The following is a 21,715-nucleotide window of genomic DNA, read 5'->3' as shown; positions in this document are numbered from 1 at the left end:
ATTAACCTGTTTTCTATACTAATTTATGTCATTCTAAGTTAGTTTAATTTTAATGAATTGGCCTACTATAAATATTATTTCTTCCAGTGCAGTCTGTAAAGAAATTCTAATTTGGAATAATTTGTTTACCCATTGTAGGCTAAACCTTGAAAAATTTAAACTTTGGCTATCTTCCATGTTCAAAACTGGGTAGATCAGGATTTAAATGTAAGATTTCACATGGAAGTTTGAGCTGGAGACAGGAATGCACGCCTGGACCTTTTGGAATTTTTGACATCTGTAAATTATTTTAATTACACAACTGCGTAACACATGTAACTCCACGGACAGTAAAACCACAAACAAATTTGCACCAATCCGGACATTTCTAAAATGGAGGCTGTTAATGATTTCAAGAACATGGGACATTTACATTTTACATTTAGGCATTTCAAAAGCGACTATATTTGTTTCTAAGTATGTGCAATCCCCTGGGATCGAACCCACGACCCATGCTCTTACCACTGAGCTACAGCTTTATTAATAAAACATTATTAATCAAAAATATTTTAAATAAATATTCATTGTTGATGATAAAAATGGGTCAGATCAGTCTAACACCACTCTAATAGTGTGAAACTGTCAGAAATTTAACAAAATGAGAGATAAAAGAATCAACTATCACCAGCAATAACCTTTACACACCAGAAACATAATTCTCCCTTTTCTTAATGTCTGGCAGCCATTGGTGTAACATCACAGACATGAACGGGACACAACTTGTACACAAAATATAAAAATTCATATTTTTTCCAACCGTGTAATTAAATTGCACATTAAATCAAATCTTAACAGTGCACATTTTTTTACCCTACATAATATAACATTTTTCAAAGTAGAGGGACACCATTTAGTACTGCATAAAATGATCTTGCGTAAACCTATACGTACCATCTGAAACATTGTTCCAAAATTGAAACTTGATATTTCTGCTTCTACAAGCACATATTTGTTTAATCATTTTAGAAGTTTTTATGATAACTTTATGTTCTTTTTTGGTGCTTTTACGCATTGTGCACACTCAGGTTCATACAAAACAGCTTATTTCAGTTCGCTGCTGATATTGTCCAAAATCACTATTTATGACATAAGTGCGTGCAAATGTACTGTACAGACTACGTTTTCAAGTTTGAAACTCTGTTTTATTACACTGTTTTTTATAAGAAGAAAGCTCAGAAATTTTTCAAACTATTTTGTGTTAGGCACAGACTAATGTTCATACAAGTTTTACAAGGACAGTGAATGAGGTCAGAATTTTCTCATTTTTAAAAAATGTTATCATGTTAAGTTCATATGCAAAACAAATACAGTACACTGGAGTCTAAAAACAGATGTATGTCTTAATACATTTGCCAAATGTAAACTGCGGGTCTTTCATGTGTCTTAGTAGAGAGGTTGTCTATGGAATATAAGTGTGTCTAGAAAGTGTGGGATTTTCTTTTGTTTTACCATAATGATACAAATTACTGCAGCCCCTCCTGCCAGACCTAGCCAATACAACAAACTGATGGATTTTGTTTCCGGAATGGGGCGTGTCTTCATGGGTTTGGCCACACGATCCCATTGGGTAAGGATAGCCTGACGAGCACCTCTCCAATGCCCTGGTCCGCTTAGCCGAAACTGGTAGGGCGTACAGGGACCAAACAAAACCCTCAAACCCAGAGCAGGGTCTGTTAGGAGCAGCCAAAAAATGTTAGGACAGACGCCCACTTCCTTGGCTATTGTGTCTAGGTAAGGAATGTAGGGAACTTGAAGGGCAGCCTGCTTTGGACAAGGGTAACTATAGAGAGAAAAAAGAGAAATGATTAAAGCAGTGAAAGTCATTTAGGCCTATTAATAAATATTAATATGCCTAGAAAATTTAGATTAAATATTTTCATCAAGGTTATGAGGAATTACCATTTTAAATTTGCTCTGCGCTCTTTTTCAATAACTTTGTGCATTTTCACTGCTGAGGGAAGACGGTTTAACCCTTGAAGGTCAAAAGGAAAATTAAAACATTAAACCACAACTTTATATACGCATGATTCTTTATGTAATGCTTAAAAAACTTAAAGGTACAGTGCGGGATGTTTTGTATGATCTATTAACAGAAATGCAATATAACATACAAAACTGTGTCTTTAGATGTGTATAAAAACCTTACGTAATGAAAAGTTATGTTTTTATTACCTTAGAATAAACCAGTTGTATCTACATGGGGAGCGGGCCTATCTACATCGAATTTGTTATGTTGCGCAGCCATGTTTTGTACAGTAAGCTCTAACGGACAAACAGCTCTACAGAGTGCGTTTCCTATATGTTGGTCTTCGTGTGTGTTATTAGACGCAGCTTGCGTCATCACTGAGTTGAAGACGAACAAAGTATTAAGTCGTAGTACGGAGAGGAGGAGGAGTAGTCGTCGTCTAGCTGAAGCAATTGATTGTTCTGTCTTAGAAGTTTTGATAAAATGGAGGACCATGCGTATTGTGCACAAGCGCCGACAGAGCGTGAATCTCCGTCGTCAAAGAAGCGCAAACGTGATGCTGCCAGACGAATTAGAGACAAACGGCGGCAGAAATCCAGGATAAACATCGGTGTATCTATTACCAGATGGAAGGCACTGTTGAGAGACAAATGTTTTCAAGGCGACGCCGAAGTTGCCTGTTTTCTGCTAGACTGGTAAGATAATTCAACATTTTCAATGTTTCCACTTTTTCAATGTTTACCAAACAACTGTTTTGTTGAAACGGTAACGTTAGCATTTTATACAAATGGCCATATAACCTCCGAATACAAATGTTTTTCCGTCCCTGCGGTACGTACTCCGGTTGTTCCTGACTTTATAAAGGGGGAGACAAACGTCTACTAACTTACACCTAACTGCCTATGTCGCTGTCAGATCAAACGCTTTGAACAGCGTTGCTATTTATGATTAGCTAACTTTAGTTACTTCACTACTCTCAGCGTGTACTAGATAGTACGCAAGAAATATATCTAATTATAGAATTGTAACAGTAACTTTCGCAATAGAATACATGTTAAATGATTAATTACGTTAATATATTGCCTTACATGCTTGTATCACTACTATCCGCTGTCTCAGTAGACGACATCTTTTTTTACTGTTGCGGCCTCCGTCGTAATTCGAAAGGGAGGGGTGGGCAAATGACTCAGAGATTCGTTGCAAAACTATAATACAAAGCTAGTGGCCGCTGATTTTCAAGAACTGCGCCTTTAATTGAAGGACAGTTTCAAAGAATTAAAAAACATCACAGTAATACTGTGCAGATTACCTTTGATGACCCTTGTGGCCCAGCGTGCCTGCAATTCTACAGCTGGCATGATGGCCCCTTTGGTCTGGAACAGACCCATGATGCCCAGTGTCGGGCGCTCTAGAGATGGGGGAAAGATTCTTCTATAGAGAGTCAGTTCTCCATCAGGGCCAGAGTTTAAGGAGGAAGGGAGGAAGGGGAACGTAGAATTAAATCCTGTACAGAAGATAACTGCATCAATATTCTCTTCCGCTGTCCCATCATTGAACATCAGTGTCGAGCCTTGGAATTTTTGCAGATTTGGTTTCATCACCAGTTCTCCCACCAGAATGCGTCCCGGGAGGTCATCGTTGATAATAGGACGCTGGTCAAAAACTCTGAAATTGGGAAATCAACAGCATTAGTAGATTATATATTAGATTAAGTTCTATTGCAGTTTAAATGCAGTTTATACTACAAATGTTTTCAAAATAGCAATTTTGAGACTTATGACGTACGAAAGTTGCTTATTTATGAGTCAGGAGATTTGATTAACTTCTCAGTTGTGTTTAATTTGAAGTGATAGTTCACCCAAAAAGTTTAAATTCTGTCATTATTTACTCACCCCCTTGTCATTTTAAACCTGCATGACTTTCTTTCTTCTGCTGAAAACAAAAGAAGATGTTTTGAAGAATGTTTATAACTGAACAATGGCAGTGTTGACTTGCATTGGTTCTGTGTCCATACAATATTAGTGAATATTGTACGTCTGTTGTTTGGTTACCAACATGCTTCAAAATACTGTATCTTCTGTTTCATTTTGCAGATAAAAAACAGCTATACATGTTTGAAATGACAATAGTTTGTAGTTTTTTGGATTACTATCGTCTTAAGATCATGTTTTGCTGTTTTACTGAGCAGTAGCCAATCACCCGTATTTAGGCTGTAGTCCATACAGCTTGTGATCATGTTTCTGATTGAGCATTCTTGCCCCAATCCAATTGATCACAGCTCGAGGCAGAAGGCTAAAAATCAGATCCAGATTTCGCCTAACCAGCATCATATCCATAGGGAGCCCTCGATTTAACATGCGACCTGTGATCCATGCCCCTGTACGGGTACTCAGGAATGTCTAAAGAAAAAATAGGAAGACCACAGGAAGGTTGGAAAGGGAAATTAAATGTTTGTGTCAAAAGCTTGTATAGTGGTCAATCGACAGGACACTGTCTCCATTCGCTGTATCTGAATAAGATGCAAAAATTGCTTGCCTTCTCACACACTCTGCTGAGCTCCACAGCAATGTCTCCTCCAGAATTTCCAATCCCAACAATCACAAGTCTCTTTCCACGGTAAAGATCAGGGTCTTTATAATCATAGCTGTGGGCAATCATTCCTTGGAAAGAATCAACACCTGTGACAAACCAAATGACTGTCATGATTCTGCCTCATCATGTAATGTCTTTCTTGGTCTTGTGGCAGAATCATGGCAGAGCCTCATGTTTTGTGTGGAGAGAGGCATGTTATCGTTGGTTCTGCCATAACATGCGCTCTCTCTGGTCTCGTCTTTGGCCCCGCCCCTCTCGTTTCCTCGTTTAGCCTTCCATTAGTGTTTCATTCCCGACACCTGCCCCTTGTTAATTATCCTTTGTTAGTTCCCCTATATAATGCCCTTGTGTCTATTGTCCTTTGCTCGTTTGTACTGCTTGTTCGTTCTAGTTACCGCTTGTTACTACTGGCTATACTGCCCCTTTTTGTATACCCTGCCTGTTTTGCCTTTTTGGACTGTATTCCTTGCCTTTTACCTCGTTGCCTTGTATATATTTTGTCTGATCCCTGTCTATTTCTGTAAGTCTTAGTTTATCTTGTTCCCTTGTTTTATCCCCCTCGAGGGAAGTGTTTATTTTCAGTTTATATTATTAGTACAGTCCGTGTTTTTACCCCATTGTGGGTTTTTGTTTTGTTGTGTAATTAAAGTCTTGTTTCTTGTCAAACCGCTGCCTGCAATAGGGTTCTTCCTCCTTGTCACTTCCCCGGTCATGACAACACAATTTATTCAATACATTGTCTTCTCTATCTCTGTTTTATATATACAGTATTTATGTTTGATCCATTTCGCCCTGAAATTAAACATCGAACACATAGTGATATACATTAACCGTGTTGTCACTCATTGACTAGGTTGTCACCAGTGTTGGGTGTAACTAGTTACTAAGTAATTAGTTACTGTAATTTAATTAATTTTCCCTTGAAAAAGTAAAGTAGGGCATTACTCTTATTTTTTCTGTAATTTAATTACAGTTACTTGTGATGTAACTGAACAAAATACTCTGTGTAATATATGTGTGTGCAATAGTGGAATTGACATCAAAATTCAAAGTCTAACTTTAAAATCTGTGCTTTAATGCATAATTCTCACATTTGTAATACTTTGGTCAGTTAATAAGAGTACTTTATGTAGTTTAATATTATTTACTTGAATGAATTAAATAAGCCGTTTCATGTCTGTCCTTGAATCACTTAACTAATCAAGGTGGATATAGGATATAGAAAGTAATTAGTAATAAGTAATAAGTAACTAAATACTTTTTGGAGAGAGTAATTTGTACAGTAATCGAATTACACTATTGAATATGTAATTAGTAACTAGTAATTAATTACTTTTTCAGAGTAACTTACCTAACACAAAGTCACATTAACCTGACATTAACAACCTATCAGAGGTGGACAGTACTGAAAGTGATAGTTCACCCAAAAATTCTGTCATCATTTACTCACTCGCTTGTCATTTCAAACCTTTATGACTTTCTTCACAAAACTCTCATTTTCTCATACATTTTCAAGTATCACTTTTTCACTTCACGTCACTATATTATAAAGCGTCATGCTTTTTACTCCACTACATGAATACATGCATGTATAATTTTTCGACCTTTCATACTTCAGTACATTACAAATCTAATACTTTCTGCATTAAGTATTTTTACTCAAAAATTTACTAAGTAAAGAAGTACTATATTTTTAATAAACTTAAAAAATATTAGTAAATAAAAAGTGTGAAATGCAGTGGAGTAAAAAAGTATGACATATGCTTCATAATGTAGTTAAGTAAATTTCCCCAAAGTAAAAACACTCACAGTATAGATACTTGAAAATATACTTGAGTAGATTAAAAATAGGCTATGTGATAGGTCACCCTATAAGTGATAGTTCACCCAAAAATGAAAATTCTGTCATCATTTACTCACCCCCTTGTCATTTTAAACCTTTATGACTGTCTTAATTCCGCAGAACACTAAAGAAGATATTTTGAAGATAATTGGTAACCGAACAGCACTGGCCCCCATTCACTTCTATTGTATAGACACAAAACCAATGCAAGTGAATAGAGGCCGGTTAACAACATTCTTCAAAATATCTTCTGTTGTGTTCTGCCGAAGAAAGAAAGTCATAAAGGTTTAAAATGACAAGGGGGTGAGATTTTTGGGTGAACTATCACTTTAACTACTGTCCACCTCTGCAACCTACAGTATAAGATAAATATTAACAGCCAAGCAATTATAAAATACAAACAATTAATGAAACAACAAAAATATAACATACAGAATTGTTACTGACAAAACGCCCCGGCCTCTATTACACACATAGAATAAATAAATAATACACTACATAAATTAATATTTTCCAAAGCACACAATAAGCCACCCAGCATAAATCTGTTTTTGTCAGTTAAACATTTTAACAATGTTTTGTGACCTATTTGTGATATATAAGATGTGCACCTGGGAAGGCCGGTGTGATAGGTTGTGTGTATTGACCTGTACACACCAGCACACCATCAAACACATGTTTCTTCTCTCGTCCATCCCTGCCTGTGGTCACAATGTCCCACTGACCCGAAGCTGAGAAATCAGGCCTCTGTCTTACACTGCGTACTGTAGTCTGAAACACATACAAACATTTTGTAACTAGATCCTGAATATAAAAGTGCTTGAGATCACATGTCTCCTGCTAAAGGTCCAGTGTATGAAATTTAGCGGCATCAAGCGGTGAGGTTGCGAATAGCAGCCAATGGCTCACTGCCCCCCTCCGTTTAAGAAGCACTATGGTAACAGAAGACTGAGATCGTCACATATTTATGAAACGCGTTCTGTAGAGCAGTTTGTCCGTTTAGGGCTACTGTAGAAACAACATGCCGAATTCCATACAAGGGGACCCACGGTATGTAGATATAGCTCATACTAAGCTAATAAAAACATAACGCTTCATTATGTAATGTCTTTATACACCTCTGAAGACTAGTTATGTATATTATAGTGCATTTCTGTCAATAGGAACTTTAATGGAATGTTGCAAACCTGAAAGTGAATATATCTGAGCAGGTCAAAGTGCTCCGTGTAGAGTGTGAAGTACTGCACAACAAGAGAGTTGTGCATGTAGTTTGGGAAATGATCTGGCATTGGGAAATCGCTAAAACACATCATTTCTTTTGAGGTGTTCACTATAAGAGAACGATAAATGCTGGTGCGTTCCTTCTCTTGTGTCTCCTGTGAACATACAGGACACAGACAATTGGTTAGAGACATGCTAGAAGAAAATCTACAAAAATGAAAATACAAAGAAATATTGTATTTTGTGTTCTGTGCGTGAAGTTGTATGTGGGTGTGTATGAACCTGTGTGCATATCTGTATTCTCACTTTTATTTTGTTTTTACTTGTGTATAACTTTAATGTTTTGCTTATAGTCACTATGTTTCATGTACAGCTTCTTTGTAACAATGAAAATTGTAAAAAGCGGTATATAAATAAAGTTGAGTTCAGAAAATCCTAGAATCAGACATTTGAAATGTTTAACATTGACCTTAAACCTCCAGAGTCCGCCGATATTATCACTGCTTTCAAAACACACTGGCTCCAGCCCTTCATCCAAACAACATTTGATGCAGACCAGCCCAGAGCAGCCTGCTCCAATCACAGCAACACGCTTAGCCATGTTGCTTAGCAACACTGTCAACACTGAATGATCGTAATAAACATAAAAATAGGAAGGAATCATTCAAACTGTTCAAAGAATCCACATTGTCATAGATCTACAGCAGTTGGTTAATCATTAAGAAGCACATGCCAGAAATCAATGATAGCACAATGCAGACACTAATTCTAAACATTTGCTGCAAACTTAACACTGAATATGACATAAATATAATTCTCACCTTAGAAGAAGACCGTCTGAGGTCTTTAATATAAAAATGACAGATAGTTCTCCAGCAACAGTCGCTCTATACCAACGGTCTCATTGAAATCAAGCTGTTATGTAACCAATTGAGTGTGTCTGAAGTCTCACAGAGAAGGCTTGTCTGTGCTGGCACTGGTTTAGGGTGGATTCAACAGTTAAGTGTTATAGATTTCAAGCATGTTTAATCATTTGCCATCACTATTTCCCTATCACTGTGTTCTCCTAAATCTTATCATTTAACCAAAGATCAATGATCATTGCTTAAGATTCCATAGGTTTAACCACGATTTTTGTAGAAAACTATAGGTGATGTTGTGGTTTTTCCTCTTTTGCTCCGAAGAAACGACTCTTGAGTCAAGGTTTTGAAACCAAAAGTAGTTAGACTTTATTCTCACAAAGTTGAAACAAAGCCGAGTTGGATTGCAATGCAACTGCCCAACCCTGGTTGGGGGCAGACCTTTATAGTGTCCTTACACACACACACACACACACACACACTATCAAGTTATTGGGGGTTACCCTGATACCTTTAACAGATGTCTGATCTCAGCATTCCTAGCTGGTGAGGGGGTTACTAACAAAGACTCTGGTATTTACGACTAGAGATGAGCTAACAAAGACCAGATCTTATGTAGAGATAGATTTATAATAGTCATGTAAAGTGTACATGATTCCTTTATATTTTGGTCAATAAAATCTTCAACAGTGACTATTAGTAACCATGTTTTTTGGTTTTAACTATAGCATAGTTCCCTGTGCAGTGTTCACTCTTTCCATTTCAGTGGCCTGTGTATTATTATAGGCTAATCAAGACATTCATGTGTCCATATATAAAAATAGATTATTATATTGATTGTTATTATATATTACAAATATATTATTAAATATTACATTGACGCGACGCGACACGACACACGGCTTGTTGGGATTGTCGCGTTCGATGCGTTCTATTCTTTTGTCGCGTCGCATCGTAACAACGTGGTTTGTGCATTTGTTTTCAAATGCATTTCATTCTTTTCTATTGTGACCCATGGTAATTGCATTGTAACAGTGAGCACACCCATATGCCCAAACCTTTTCACTATGATATATGATAATTAAAAGACTCTGTGTGTTTTAAGGATATTTCAAAGCAAAAAAATAATCATAAAAAGCATTAAAAATGACCACACTTTTTATATAAAATAAATGCCAGTTAACTGCAAAACTATTCTTCAATTATGCTATTTTATATTTCTTCAATACTGACTTTCAAATTTAAACCGTTATGGATGTATTTTAGTGACAACTAGGCCTAGTTATTGCAAAGAAACTCCATTATCTTAGCTTTGATTTAAACAATTTAACATGTTGCTCTTGTTGAAACATTATAATTATAATAATATATTATCGTAAAACTGTGAGTGTCGAAAAAAAAGGTGTTTAAACTTTCAACTAAAAGTGCAGTAACGTTACAGTAAAGTAAATCAATAAACCCTGGCGATGTTCACGCAACACTTTTTAAACTGCGATTCATTTTACAGACAATTAGTAATGCATGAAAGGCATCAAAATATCAAAATAAATAACACAACTTTAAAGACCTTGTGAATTCATGTGGTATTCAGGGACAGGCACTACAATGGTTCAGATCTTACTTATCAGACAGACATCAATTTGTCCATTTTAAATGGGGAATCATCAAATCTAACGCAAGTAAATTATGGATTACCTCAGGGATCTGTTTTAGGACCCTTGCTATTCTCCATATACATGCTGCCCCTTGGAAACATTATTAGAAAACATGGAATTATCTTCCACTGTTATGCAGATGATACTCAGCAATATATCTCATCAAGACCAGATGATTCCTTCCAACTATCCAAATTGGCAGAGTGCATCGACGATATAAAGCATTGGATGACTTGTAATTTCCTTCTTTTAAATTCTAATAAAACAGAAATATTACTTATCGGACCAAAGACACGTGAGCAGAATATTTCGGATTATAACCTGCAAATTGAAGGCTGCACTGTTACTCCAACAAATACAGTTAAAGACCTCGGCGTTATATTAGACAGCAACCTGTCATTTAAAAATCACATCTCAAATGTCACAAAAACAGCTTTCTTCCACCTTAGAAATGTTGCCAAATTGCGAAATATTTTTTGTGTGGCTGACGCAGAGAAGCTTATTCATGCATTTGTGACCTCAAGACTTGACTACTGTAATGCACTGCTTAGTGGTTGTCCTGCATCATCAATAAACAAACTACAGTTAGTTCAGAATGCAGCTGCCAGAGTTCTAACCAGGTCCAGAAAATACGATCACATAACCCCAATGTTATCAACCCTTCACTGGTTACCCATTATCGTATTGACTTTAAAGTTCTTTTAATTACTTATAAAGCCTTAAACGGTTTAGCCCCTACCTACGTAACAGAGCTTCTACCACACTACAACCCATCACGCTCTCTAATATCTCAAAACTCCAGACTTTTGATAACACCTAGAATAACTAAATCCACCAAAGGGGGTAGAGCTTTCTCATACGTAGCACCTAAACTCTGGAATAGCCTCCCCGATACTATTCGAGGGTCAGACACACTCTCCCAATTTAAATCTAGATTAAAGACACATCTTTTCAGCCAAGCATTCACTAATACATAGCTAATGAACAGCAGCTACGCTAATTATTCTCTTTCTGTCCTCGCCTCGGGATGCCCATCCCGAGGTAGGGAGAGATTCCGCCAGGCCCAGATGAACGTCATATGCCCATCCACAACTAGAGATTACGCCACCTACATCGGAAAATCCCGTGCCATCCTCCTGCGAGAGCCTGCGGACTGACTGACCATCCCAGCTCCATCCAAGGCAATTCCATCACCACCCAAGAAAAAGGCGACCATCTGGCCGGCCCAGCTCAGACAATTCCATCCCCAACCGAGAGCAAAGACGGACTACCTGTCACATAAATGCTAAATTTACATTACTTGGTATTTAATTCTAAACTTACATCACATGACAGCAGTTTGAAGTTATGGCTGCACTCAGTGACTTTGATTGGAGGTAGCTGGGTGGGTGTTGTAGGGAGTGGGGGGGCTTGTTGGTTGTGGTTCGGGGCGTTTCATTTGTTGGGACTGTGTGGGTCTTTGTCTGGTTGGTCTTGTTTTGTGGTCGATGTCGGACAACAGGAATAAAGTTAATTATGCCATTACTACTTTTCCCTGGTTGTTCCTCTGTTGTCTGTTGTTGATCGCGGAATGGGACCGGGTTGGAGCTGCACGGTTTCGGCGGGTGGGGCTTCCTGGGTCGCGGCTCGTGGGCTCTCCCTGTTCTTCGTGGACGTTGCTCGGTGGCTTTGGTCGGGGTCACTGAGTGCAGCTATGACACGTCAGAGGAGATCTGGCCCTCCTGGCTGAGCCTGGTTTCTCCCGAGGTTTTTTTTTCTCCATTATTCATCATTGGAGTTTGGGTTCCTCGCCACAGCAGAGCAGTGCAGTGTTGGCTTGCTCACCGGGAGACTGCATTTATTTATTCATTCATTTATTTATTAGATATCATTTATTATAATGATCTTGCTTGGTCTATAAACCCCATGAACTGTGCTGTGTTTTACCTTTCTGTGTTTTTCTTATTTGCTCCTGTAAAGCTGCTTTGGAACAATGCACATTGTGAAACGCGCTATATAAATAAAATTGAATTGAATTGAATTGAATTGAATTGAATTGAATTGAATTGAGTGCGAGTAGTGCGTTGATACAGGAAGCTGGGGTGGGACCTGTAGAGGGGCTCGCGTCATGTCAAAACTAAAGCAGATTGTAAAACTTAAAAAAAAAAGCTAGGCAGCTGTACATGTTTTATGTTTTAGCTGTCTTTATTTATTTGTTATGACATTTTCTCATTTGTTTACCCCTGACATTTATGGTTATGTTGTATAATATTTTGCTCTTGTTAAAATTCATGAAAAATAGAACATAAGCATTTTGTTAAAAATTACTTTTGTCTACGTTAAAGGGATAGTTAACACAAAAAGGAAAATTCTGTCATCATTTACTCACTTTCGGGTTGTTTCAAACCTGTATAAATGTCTTTGTTCTTCTAAACACAAAGAAGATATTTGGAAGAATTTCTGTAACCATACAGATCTCATCCCCCATTTACTGCCATAGTAGGGAAAATAAATACTATGGGAGTCAATGGGGGGGTGAGATCTGTTTGGTTACTGACATTTTTTGGGTGAACTATCCCTTTAAGACGTTTAGAGCAGCATACAGGACATACAGGACAGCATATAACAAAAAAGTCACAAAAATTCGGATTTCATGCTATATACATTTTGTTAAGCTCTACTGGATGTTCTAAACCTAATCACAACGGGACAAAATTAAGCATTTAGCCTGGTCCTGGGGTCAATTTCTATCAAAAGCCATTCACGGTATAGGGGTACTCCCTCTCGCCTTTCAGATAGACATGTCCGTGCACCCAGGTGCACACACTTATAAATTTAATTACACTGCCACCTAGGGGTAAACCATTACCAAGTAATGTAAACCAACGATTACATATTGCTCGTACATAAAGCTTCGGGACATAAAATTTGCCGGTTCAACCCAGGCACAGGCACAACCCAGATAGCAAATAAACCAGCAAATCGTTGCGGCCCAAATCCGGCCCATACCTTACTCCCCATACCACCTCATCTGGCCCACATATACCTCGTGGAATGACGGTGTTCTGCCAATTTATGCTACCCATAAATTTGTGCTACCCTCATGTTGTGATTGGGTTGGGGTTATTCAGGTGTAAGGGTTGGGTTGGGGGAGGGGTTAGTCCTGTTTTGTATGGCGGTAGCAAAATTTGATAGGGATGCATAAATTGGCAGAACACGGCCCTTGGGCGGCCCAATCTGTTTACCAGATTTGGGCCTCAGGCATGCCAAAGCTATGCCACATGTCAAAAAACAAAACAAATAAAGCAGAGCTGACCCAAATTTAAACAGTTGATTTCAATTCTGGCCCAGATTTATCCCAAAACAAACACGTTTCTGTGCTCCTGTTTGACAGAATTTGTATTGAGTTTCATTATTATTATAGTGATGATTGAGTCATTAGTGATGAACATCTGCTGTTAACAAACAGAATCACTGCAGAAAATATCAACAAAAACTACAAAAATTTAATTTATCCAAAGAAACACAACAACTACAACCTGAAATACACCCCAGCTAACAAAAGTTTGTTATAAGAACGTTCCTTAGAAGTTTTTATGCTAATTAAATGGTCCCAATTTTTCTGCTGGAACAACATTGATTATTTTACCACCATTGTAACTGTGCCACCATTGCTTTAATGCACGCTTAGGATAGATGAAAATCTTTGTTTCGTGGTATTAGACATAGGAAAATATGTGCCTTAAACTGATTTAATAGACCTTATCCAATATTATACACATATATACAGGGATATATTATATCCCTTATACAATGCAATTATTTACAAATCCAATTTTTAGATGTGAAGTACAAAAGTGAAACAATTGCACGCATTTCTAATCCTGCTTACATTAACCAAACTCTGTGAACAAAAGTATTAATAAACGATTTCCATGGATGGATTTGATAGAGATCATAATTCCACATTTGCCATGTTTATTATTGATGATCTCAACGTGCTGCTGCCAAACAGAGGTGTTGAAGTGAGCTGATCAGACACCGTTATATGGTGTATTAATGATGGTGCTATGTACAATGACAAGGATTGCTTACTACAGTTGCTGTTTTCCATTGTTGATGTCTCGTTAAAATCAAAATGAGACATATTTTGAAGTAAAACAAGATCTTCTAAATGTAGGGTGAGACTTCCCATCAGCTTTTTGGATTAGAAAAAGTGGGTGTCACATCCCAGGATTGAGGCATAAAGGGTTAAAAGACATGACTGATGGCTTTGTGAAATCTAAAAAAGAAGGTAATCATATTTTAAACAAATGCTCATATGAAATAACACCAACCGTGCACAATAATACCAGGAATGTGCATTAAAATGGGGTTCCATGTTGATGTGAAAACATATCTATGGTTTTAAAGATGATGTGCAACCGGGTTTGGGGGGAAAAGGTGGACTTTATTTTTGTGTGAATCTTCGATGTTACCCGAGGAAAGTACAGAAACGCATAATTTACTTTTTCGGTCATCTGCAATATTGAATGAGTTTGAATCATGTTGATGTTTTCAAAGGCCCTAGCGCTTTAATAACAAAAAGCATACGCCTCCAAATAAAGGTATTTTGTGTTATAAGGGCGTGTTGTTATTCTTTTCACCACCTAACCAATGAAATCTACAGCACTTGATGTACACATATCGAAAAAGCAAACTCTGTTCAATGTGAAACATGGCTTTTAGAGCAACTGGAAATAACCTTGCCTAATATATATTACAAATCATGTTTTAGAAGCTACACTACGCTCATTTTCCTCTTTCACAAATGCAACACTTATTTGAGGTCATGTGAAATTGTTTAATAAATCTTCACTTTCTTCAATTGTCTCAAGATAACTTCTTTTTGAGTTTTTATTTTAATAAACGGGTGGCTTTTACCACTAGATGACCTCTACCACTGGAGGTGGTCATCACGTCAATCATTCTAATAATGATATAATATTTTTACAGTCCGTTTATACAACGCCACACAACATTCAGTTATATTTGTTTGTGCAGCACTTTTTAACAATGTGTTATTTAACAATTCAATTTTAAACTCTTTATACTGGCTTTTACTTACGTAAAGTAACTGATAATGTGAAATGTCGCTTCACTTTAATTAACCGTTTATACCCATTCACCAGTAGAGGGCGTTGTTTAATAATTCTGTACTGTACGGTTGTAAATGTTTCCTATTGTGTTTTAGCTGCTGAATGAAGGGTTTCTTTAGGTTCAAGCGCATAGGCTGATCTCAGGCCACATTTTCTTAGAGAGTGCCTTAAAAAAGGTTTCTTAAAAAGTAGCTTTCTTGAACAAATATATATATATATATACATACATATATAGCCTATATATTTTGAACAAAATATACATATGAAGAGACTGGTTCCAAAATGAGATAACACCTCATGTTTTATATTGTGCATTCAGATTCATATGCATTAACATGCTTAGACTGATTTCTTTAGCCGCCTCGTTAGAGCGCCCGTCCGTCTCCCATCCGGACCGACGTTGGTTCGAGGCCCGCGCAGAGCGGTGCGAGTAGGACCGGTTACGTTGGTGCCGTTACCCGGATGGGAGTGAGGTTTAGGTGGCCGAGTGTAACGGAGGCCAGCTAGTGAAGAGCTGTGCAGTCTGTAAACCTCACTCCCCGACCAACAGAGACGCTCTAGAGCAGGGGTGGCGAACCCGCGGCTCTCGAGCCACATGCGGCTCTTTGACTGCCTCTTTGTGGCTCTTAAATCATCTATCCACAAGTTACTTCTTAATCGCATTTTTTGTTTTTAAATAATATTAAACTGAACTAAACTAAACAGAAATGTATACAAATTAATTTTGAAATAAAAAATGAAATGTATCTTTTTTAAATAATTATTTTTGTACTGAACGTCATGCGCTACTAGCGGCTAGCCTCGTCTAGTTCGTACTGTAATTGGCAATCATCATGGCAGAGTCAGGGAAGCGTACAGCTAAACGCAAATATGTAGATGAGCACAGAACATTTCAATCTGAATCGGAGGATTTATATTTTTTTGTTGAAAGAAACGGAAAACCATTCTGCTTGATATGTCAGACTTCACTGTCGCATTTTAAGTCTTCAAATCTTGAGCGCCATTTCACCACACTCCATCCTACCGAGGGCCGGGAATTTCCCAAAGGCAGTGAACTTCGAAAGCACAAGGTAAAAACGTTGAAACGTCAGTCAGAGAAGCAAACTCAGCTCTTTTGGAAATTTACCAAACATTCAGAGACGGTCACATTAGCATCATATCAGCTGGCATGGAATATTGCGCGAGCTAAAAAGCCGTACAGTGAAGGGGACTTCATTAAAAAGTGCCTCAATGATGTTATTGATGTTTTTTGTCCCGAAAACGAACATTTGAAACGTTCGGTAGCGGACCTTCAATTGTCACGACACACTGTTGAACAAAGAATATCGGACATTAATAACGCTGTTGAAACGAATGTATATTCCGATCTTCAGAAGTGCATGTATTTCAGCATTGCTGTTGATGAATCCTGCGATGTTCAGGATAAGCCACAGATGGCAATATTTGTTCGGTCTGTGTCAGAAGACTGCACGATTAAAGAAGAGATGCTTGACATTATGCCACTGACAGACAGGACTCGTGGCATCGACCTGAAAGTAGTGATGGGTCGTTCTTGAACGATTCGTTCATTTTGAACGAATCTTTAATGTGACTCGGGAAGAACGAGTCGTCGTAGGGAGTGATTCGTTCAGCCGCGCATGCGCATTGCGCAACATTCTATGGGTCCTGTACTGGAATTCAAGAAGAACGAACGATTCAAACCCGAAGACTCGAGAGGTGAACTAATCAATTCTCTTTCCGGCTCTGACTGCATTGGTTTAGCTTACGACGCTGTCACGTGATGAACGAAGGAGTCNCTGTCCTTGTGAAGTTGCAATGGTTGGAATTGCCCCACTTTTTAACAAAAGCTTTCGTGCACAGCCGGCGTTGATCTCTCCCAGGTTCCCCTGTGAAATGCGTTGCACACACTTGAATATTCGGATTGTACTGTTCTGGAACAGTATTGTAAATAAAATATTTTGGAAGGGCAAACAAAGAGGCTTTCTTTTCGCAACGAAACACACAGTGTCTCCACGACATGGCTGTGGCGGCGACGATACAATGAGATGTACAAGTATGCCCACCTTACTTGCGTTTAGATTTTGGCAGTCTTAATCAAATCATACCACGAAATGACGTAGATTTGTGGGGGTGTGGTTACACGAGGCGTTTCAGGCAGGTCTGGGTGAGCATTCGCTTTTAGATAGAATGAATCTTTAATTTTTGCAATTTTACGTGTCTAATACATGCATGGGCAACTTATAACACACCAAAGACACAGAAAAACACATGTTCGCGCCATATGACCCCTTTAAGTAGTTTTTTGAATGTTGTGAGAGATGTGGTCTTCAACCGGTAGCCAGTGGAGAGAGATAAAAACGGGTGTCACATGAGCCCATTTGGGCTGTTGGAAGACGAGGCGTGCTGCTGCGTTCTGAACCATCTGGAGTGGTTTGATAGCCTTTGCAGGAAGACCAGCAAGGAGAGCATTGCAGTAGTCCGACTTTGAGATTACCAGGGCCTGGACAAGGAGTTGTGCCGCATGCTCAGTGAGATAGGGTCTAACATTTCTAATGTTGAATAAGGCATATCGGCATGACCGCGTTGTCTTTGCAATGTGATCATTGAAGGACAGCTGTTCATCAGATATGACTCCGAGGTTCCTGACTGTTTTGGAAGGAGTGATTGTGGTATTGCCAAGTTGGATGGTGAGATCGTGTTGCACCGTGGGGTGTGCCGGAAACACGAGTAGTTCTGTCTTGGCAGGGTTCAGCTGGAGGTGATGCTGTTTCATCCACTGCTAGCCGCAGTGCTTCTGTGACCGATAGCAGTGCAGTCTCAGTGGAGTGGTTTGTTTTGAAGCCAGACTGCTTTTCATCCAGAGGTTTATTCTGGGATAGGTAGGAAGACACCTGGTTGAAAGTTACAAGTGTTTTTGCAATAAATGGGAGGAGAGAGACAGGTCTGTAACTGTCGGTAGTAAAGGGGTCCAATGTGGGTTTCTTAAGTAGGGGCGTGACTTGGGCCTGTTTGAATGTGGATGGAAAAGTGCCACTGAGCAGGGAGGTGTTGATGATGTGTGTGAGTGCAGGTGTGAGTGTGCTGGATATGGCCTGAAGGAGATGGGAGGGGATTGGGTCAAGGGGACAGGTGGTGGGGTGGCTGTAGAGAAGTCTGGTGACTTCAGTGTCAGTCAGTGGGGTGAAAGAGGAAAGTTCAATGTTTGAAGTGAGGGTAGTGTGTACCGAGGTCTGAGAATTGTTTGCAGATGGATGATGTTTTCTCAGTGAAAATACAGCTAAATATTCCACAGCGGCAAGAGTGGTCTTCAATGAACCAAAGAGAGCGCACGTCACGTCACACCTCTCTTCATTAAGATACATTGGCTCCCTATAGTTGCTTGAATCAAATTCAAGACTCTGCTCCTGGCATACAAGACCACCACTGATTTGGCACCCCCTTATCCAGCTCCTGTAAGAATGGCATTGTGTATTTTTACTTTCATGGAGAAACCTGTAGGATCTGTGGTGCGAAAGGCAGGCAGTTACGTCATCGCGGAGGGAATGTGCTTTGCGTTTGTTGACCGGGTCATGCACTCCATTACAACAGCTGCTGAGCTGGACAAGGAAAAGCCCAACGCTCGCTTCAGTGATGGAAAGTAGATCCAGCTGGGAGGTTCTTTGCCGGTACATACTCTATACACTATATACACTATATTTGGATGACTCTACAGTAATACAGTGCATTAGGGTTTGCTGTATGCTAAGTGTATAGTTATATAAAAGTGTAATGTATTATTTTTCAGTATGTGTGTGTAATTAAGCTGACCGCAGAGGGGTTTACAGGGTAGAGCCCGATGAAGATATACCAGAGGGCATCTGTGGGTCACCTGCTACAATGGAAGAAGACATTTTCGCATTGAGCCACAAACAGGTTTGTGAGTTTGTAAAAGCCTGTGCCATCTGTGTTTATGTTGCTGGAGGAAAATGAACCACACTAAAATTACATTTTGAGACCATTTATTAGAATAAAGGCTTTAAAACAGCCATCTTTAACTGAATGACTTTTGGCCAACACTTAAAATTAACAGACTTCTTTCAGGCACCCGACTGCAGTCAGTGAAACTGCCAGGAGAAGAACACCTCACGTTGTTTAGGTGGGAAGGATCACGCTGATCTGTACGTCACCACCACAGCGTATAAAGACATGGATGAAGATTCACTGGCCAAACAGCTTGTGGCTGGCTGCATATTTAAGTTGACATAACACATAAGGTGACATCATAACTGACACATAATATCCTTTATTCTCACCACAGGTTACTGGTGTAGGAGTGACAGGCATTCCATCATTCTCATATACTGGATAAAAACCAAGAAGACAGCGACAATGCTTATTAAACCGTCACAATTTTTCTGTCAAAACAACATTGACTATTTTACCACCGTTCTAACTGTGCAACCGTTGCTTTAATGCTCACTTACGATAGATGAAAATCTTTGTTTCATGGTGTCACAGTGCAACATTGAGACAGACACCGTGACCACACACACATACAGTACACCCCATATAACACATACATGCCTTTATGCACCGTCCGATATCTGGCTTGAAAAGATGTATACAGACTTGTGTTGTGTTAAGTGTATAGTGAATATATTTTGATTTGACTGTTTAATGTTTTACTTCATGTTGCTATGTACCTGTAATGTGTTTGCTGTGTTACTCTACCATACCAAATCAAACCACATTGCATAGCATTTACCCATAGCCCTTGAAATTACCACAGACACATATTTCTCTCATCTACCACCACCATTTATTTGAAAACACAAGCACATAGATTACATACACTCACCATTTTCCATTTTGCAGAACCAAGCCAGTTCAATACACAACCTGGTATTTTTATACAGCATGTCGGTACACGATCCGGGATGCCTGCACGATCCGTTCTGCGCATGCGCATAATGACGTAGTAAACAACTTCACGGTTTCCCTACACTATTGGTATCAAGCATGCGATGAAACGCTTGACGGCCAGACGGCACAACTGGCGGCATATTTTTGTAGGCTACGTCGTGTTTTTCATTTAACAGTTCACGGCGGGTCTATTTTGATGTTTTAAAATGTAGCTTACGCTATGCATTACGATGTGTTTACGTGGTTGCCAATCCAAAATAATAAAGGAGTTGTTACATGAACATACACGATTTTGGTTACATGTGGAATAATGTCTGAGTCTTGAGAGTCTGTCACTGCAAACCTTCAGTTTCCTCCATACTCCCCTTTGCGATTCATTGCTGCATGGCATTAGGCCTACTTAACTTGCNGGCTTTAAAACGGCCATCTTTATCTGAATGACTTTTGGCCAATACTTAAAGTTAACGGACTTCTTTCAGGTTTATCCTGACCGACTGCAGACTGTGAAACTGCCAGGAGAAGACCACCTCATGTTGTTTAGGTGGGAAGGATCACGCTGATCTGTACGTCACCACCACAGCGAATAAAGACATGGATGAAGATTCACTGGCTGCATATTTAAGGTGACATCACGGGGTGACATCATAACTGACACATAATATCCTTTATTCTCACCGCAGGTTACTGGTGTAGGAGTGACGGGCATTCCATCATTCTCATATACTGGATAAAAACCACGAAGACAGCGATGATGCTTATTAAACCCTCACAATTTTTCTGTCAAAACAACATTGACATTTTACCACCGTTCTAACTGTGCAGCCCAATGCACGCTTAGGATAGAAGAAAATCTTTGTTTCATGGTATTAGACATTGGAAAATATTTGCCTTAAACTGATTTGATAGACCGGAACTGTTCATTTACCTGGTCGACAGTGACTTTCAGGCTCTTTAAAACAACTTTTGGCGTCTTTCAATATGCGGTGACAAATTTCTATGAGTGTTTGTTAGCTAGGAAATTAATTTAAAATGTTGCATTTATAGCCTAATATTGCTTTTATCCAAAGTATGCATTATTAATATTAGTGTCAGTATTTTTTGGGAGTCTTTATCGTTTAATTTAAGACATTATTTGATTTGCATATTGTTAGAACTGTGCTTTTGTGGTTCAGCATTATTTTGCATAATTTTAATTCCTGTGTAAATGCATTTATGACGCGTTAGAGCCGCATTAACGGTCAGTGTAAATCCACATTTTCGTGGTTTTATGCCGCTTCAGATTCGGTTTCTGTGCCGCCTTTGCTGTGTGAAGAGGCCATTATAGTCAGTGTGGAAAGAGTTATGTTAATTGATATTGTTTTGATAGTTATACGTATTATTAAAAAGAAGAATGTATTTTTGCAAAGAATAATAAAATTGAGTGACCCTACTAGATTAAAAGTTAAACAGACAAAAGAAAGGAATTGTCTAAAGTTTATGTTGTGTCTATTTCATTTTTTTCAATCAATACCAGAGGTTTA

General features: G+C 38.7%; 1 protein-coding gene across 1 annotated transcript; it reads right to left on the bottom strand.

Moving 5' to 3' along the window:
- Positions 1–1,287: 1,287 nt before the first annotated feature.
- si:dkey-239i20.4 lies at positions 1,288–8,581 on the bottom strand. Its single transcript, XM_057359104.1, has 9 exons — positions 8,483–8,581; positions 8,131–8,285; positions 7,628–7,816; positions 7,052–7,211; positions 4,541–4,683; positions 4,205–4,404; positions 3,315–3,670; positions 1,939–2,011; positions 1,288–1,819 (listed from the first exon to the last, which is right to left on the bottom strand). Exons 2-9 carry the CDS (start codon positions 8,260–8,262, stop codon positions 1,423–1,425), a joined length of 1,650 nt encoding a protein of 549 aa, XP_057215087.1. The 5' UTR covers positions 8,263–8,285; positions 8,483–8,581; the 3' UTR covers positions 1,288–1,422.
- Between the last annotated feature and the right edge of the window lie 13,134 nt (positions 8,582–21,715).

Source organism: Triplophysa rosa, linkage group LG18 (genome assembly GCF_024868665.1).
Source record: "Triplophysa rosa linkage group LG18, Trosa_1v2, whole genome shotgun sequence".
Lineage (NCBI taxonomy): Eukaryota > Metazoa > Chordata > Actinopteri > Cypriniformes > Nemacheilidae > Triplophysa > Triplophysa rosa.
This window is presented reverse-complemented; position numbering and strand designations above follow the sequence as displayed.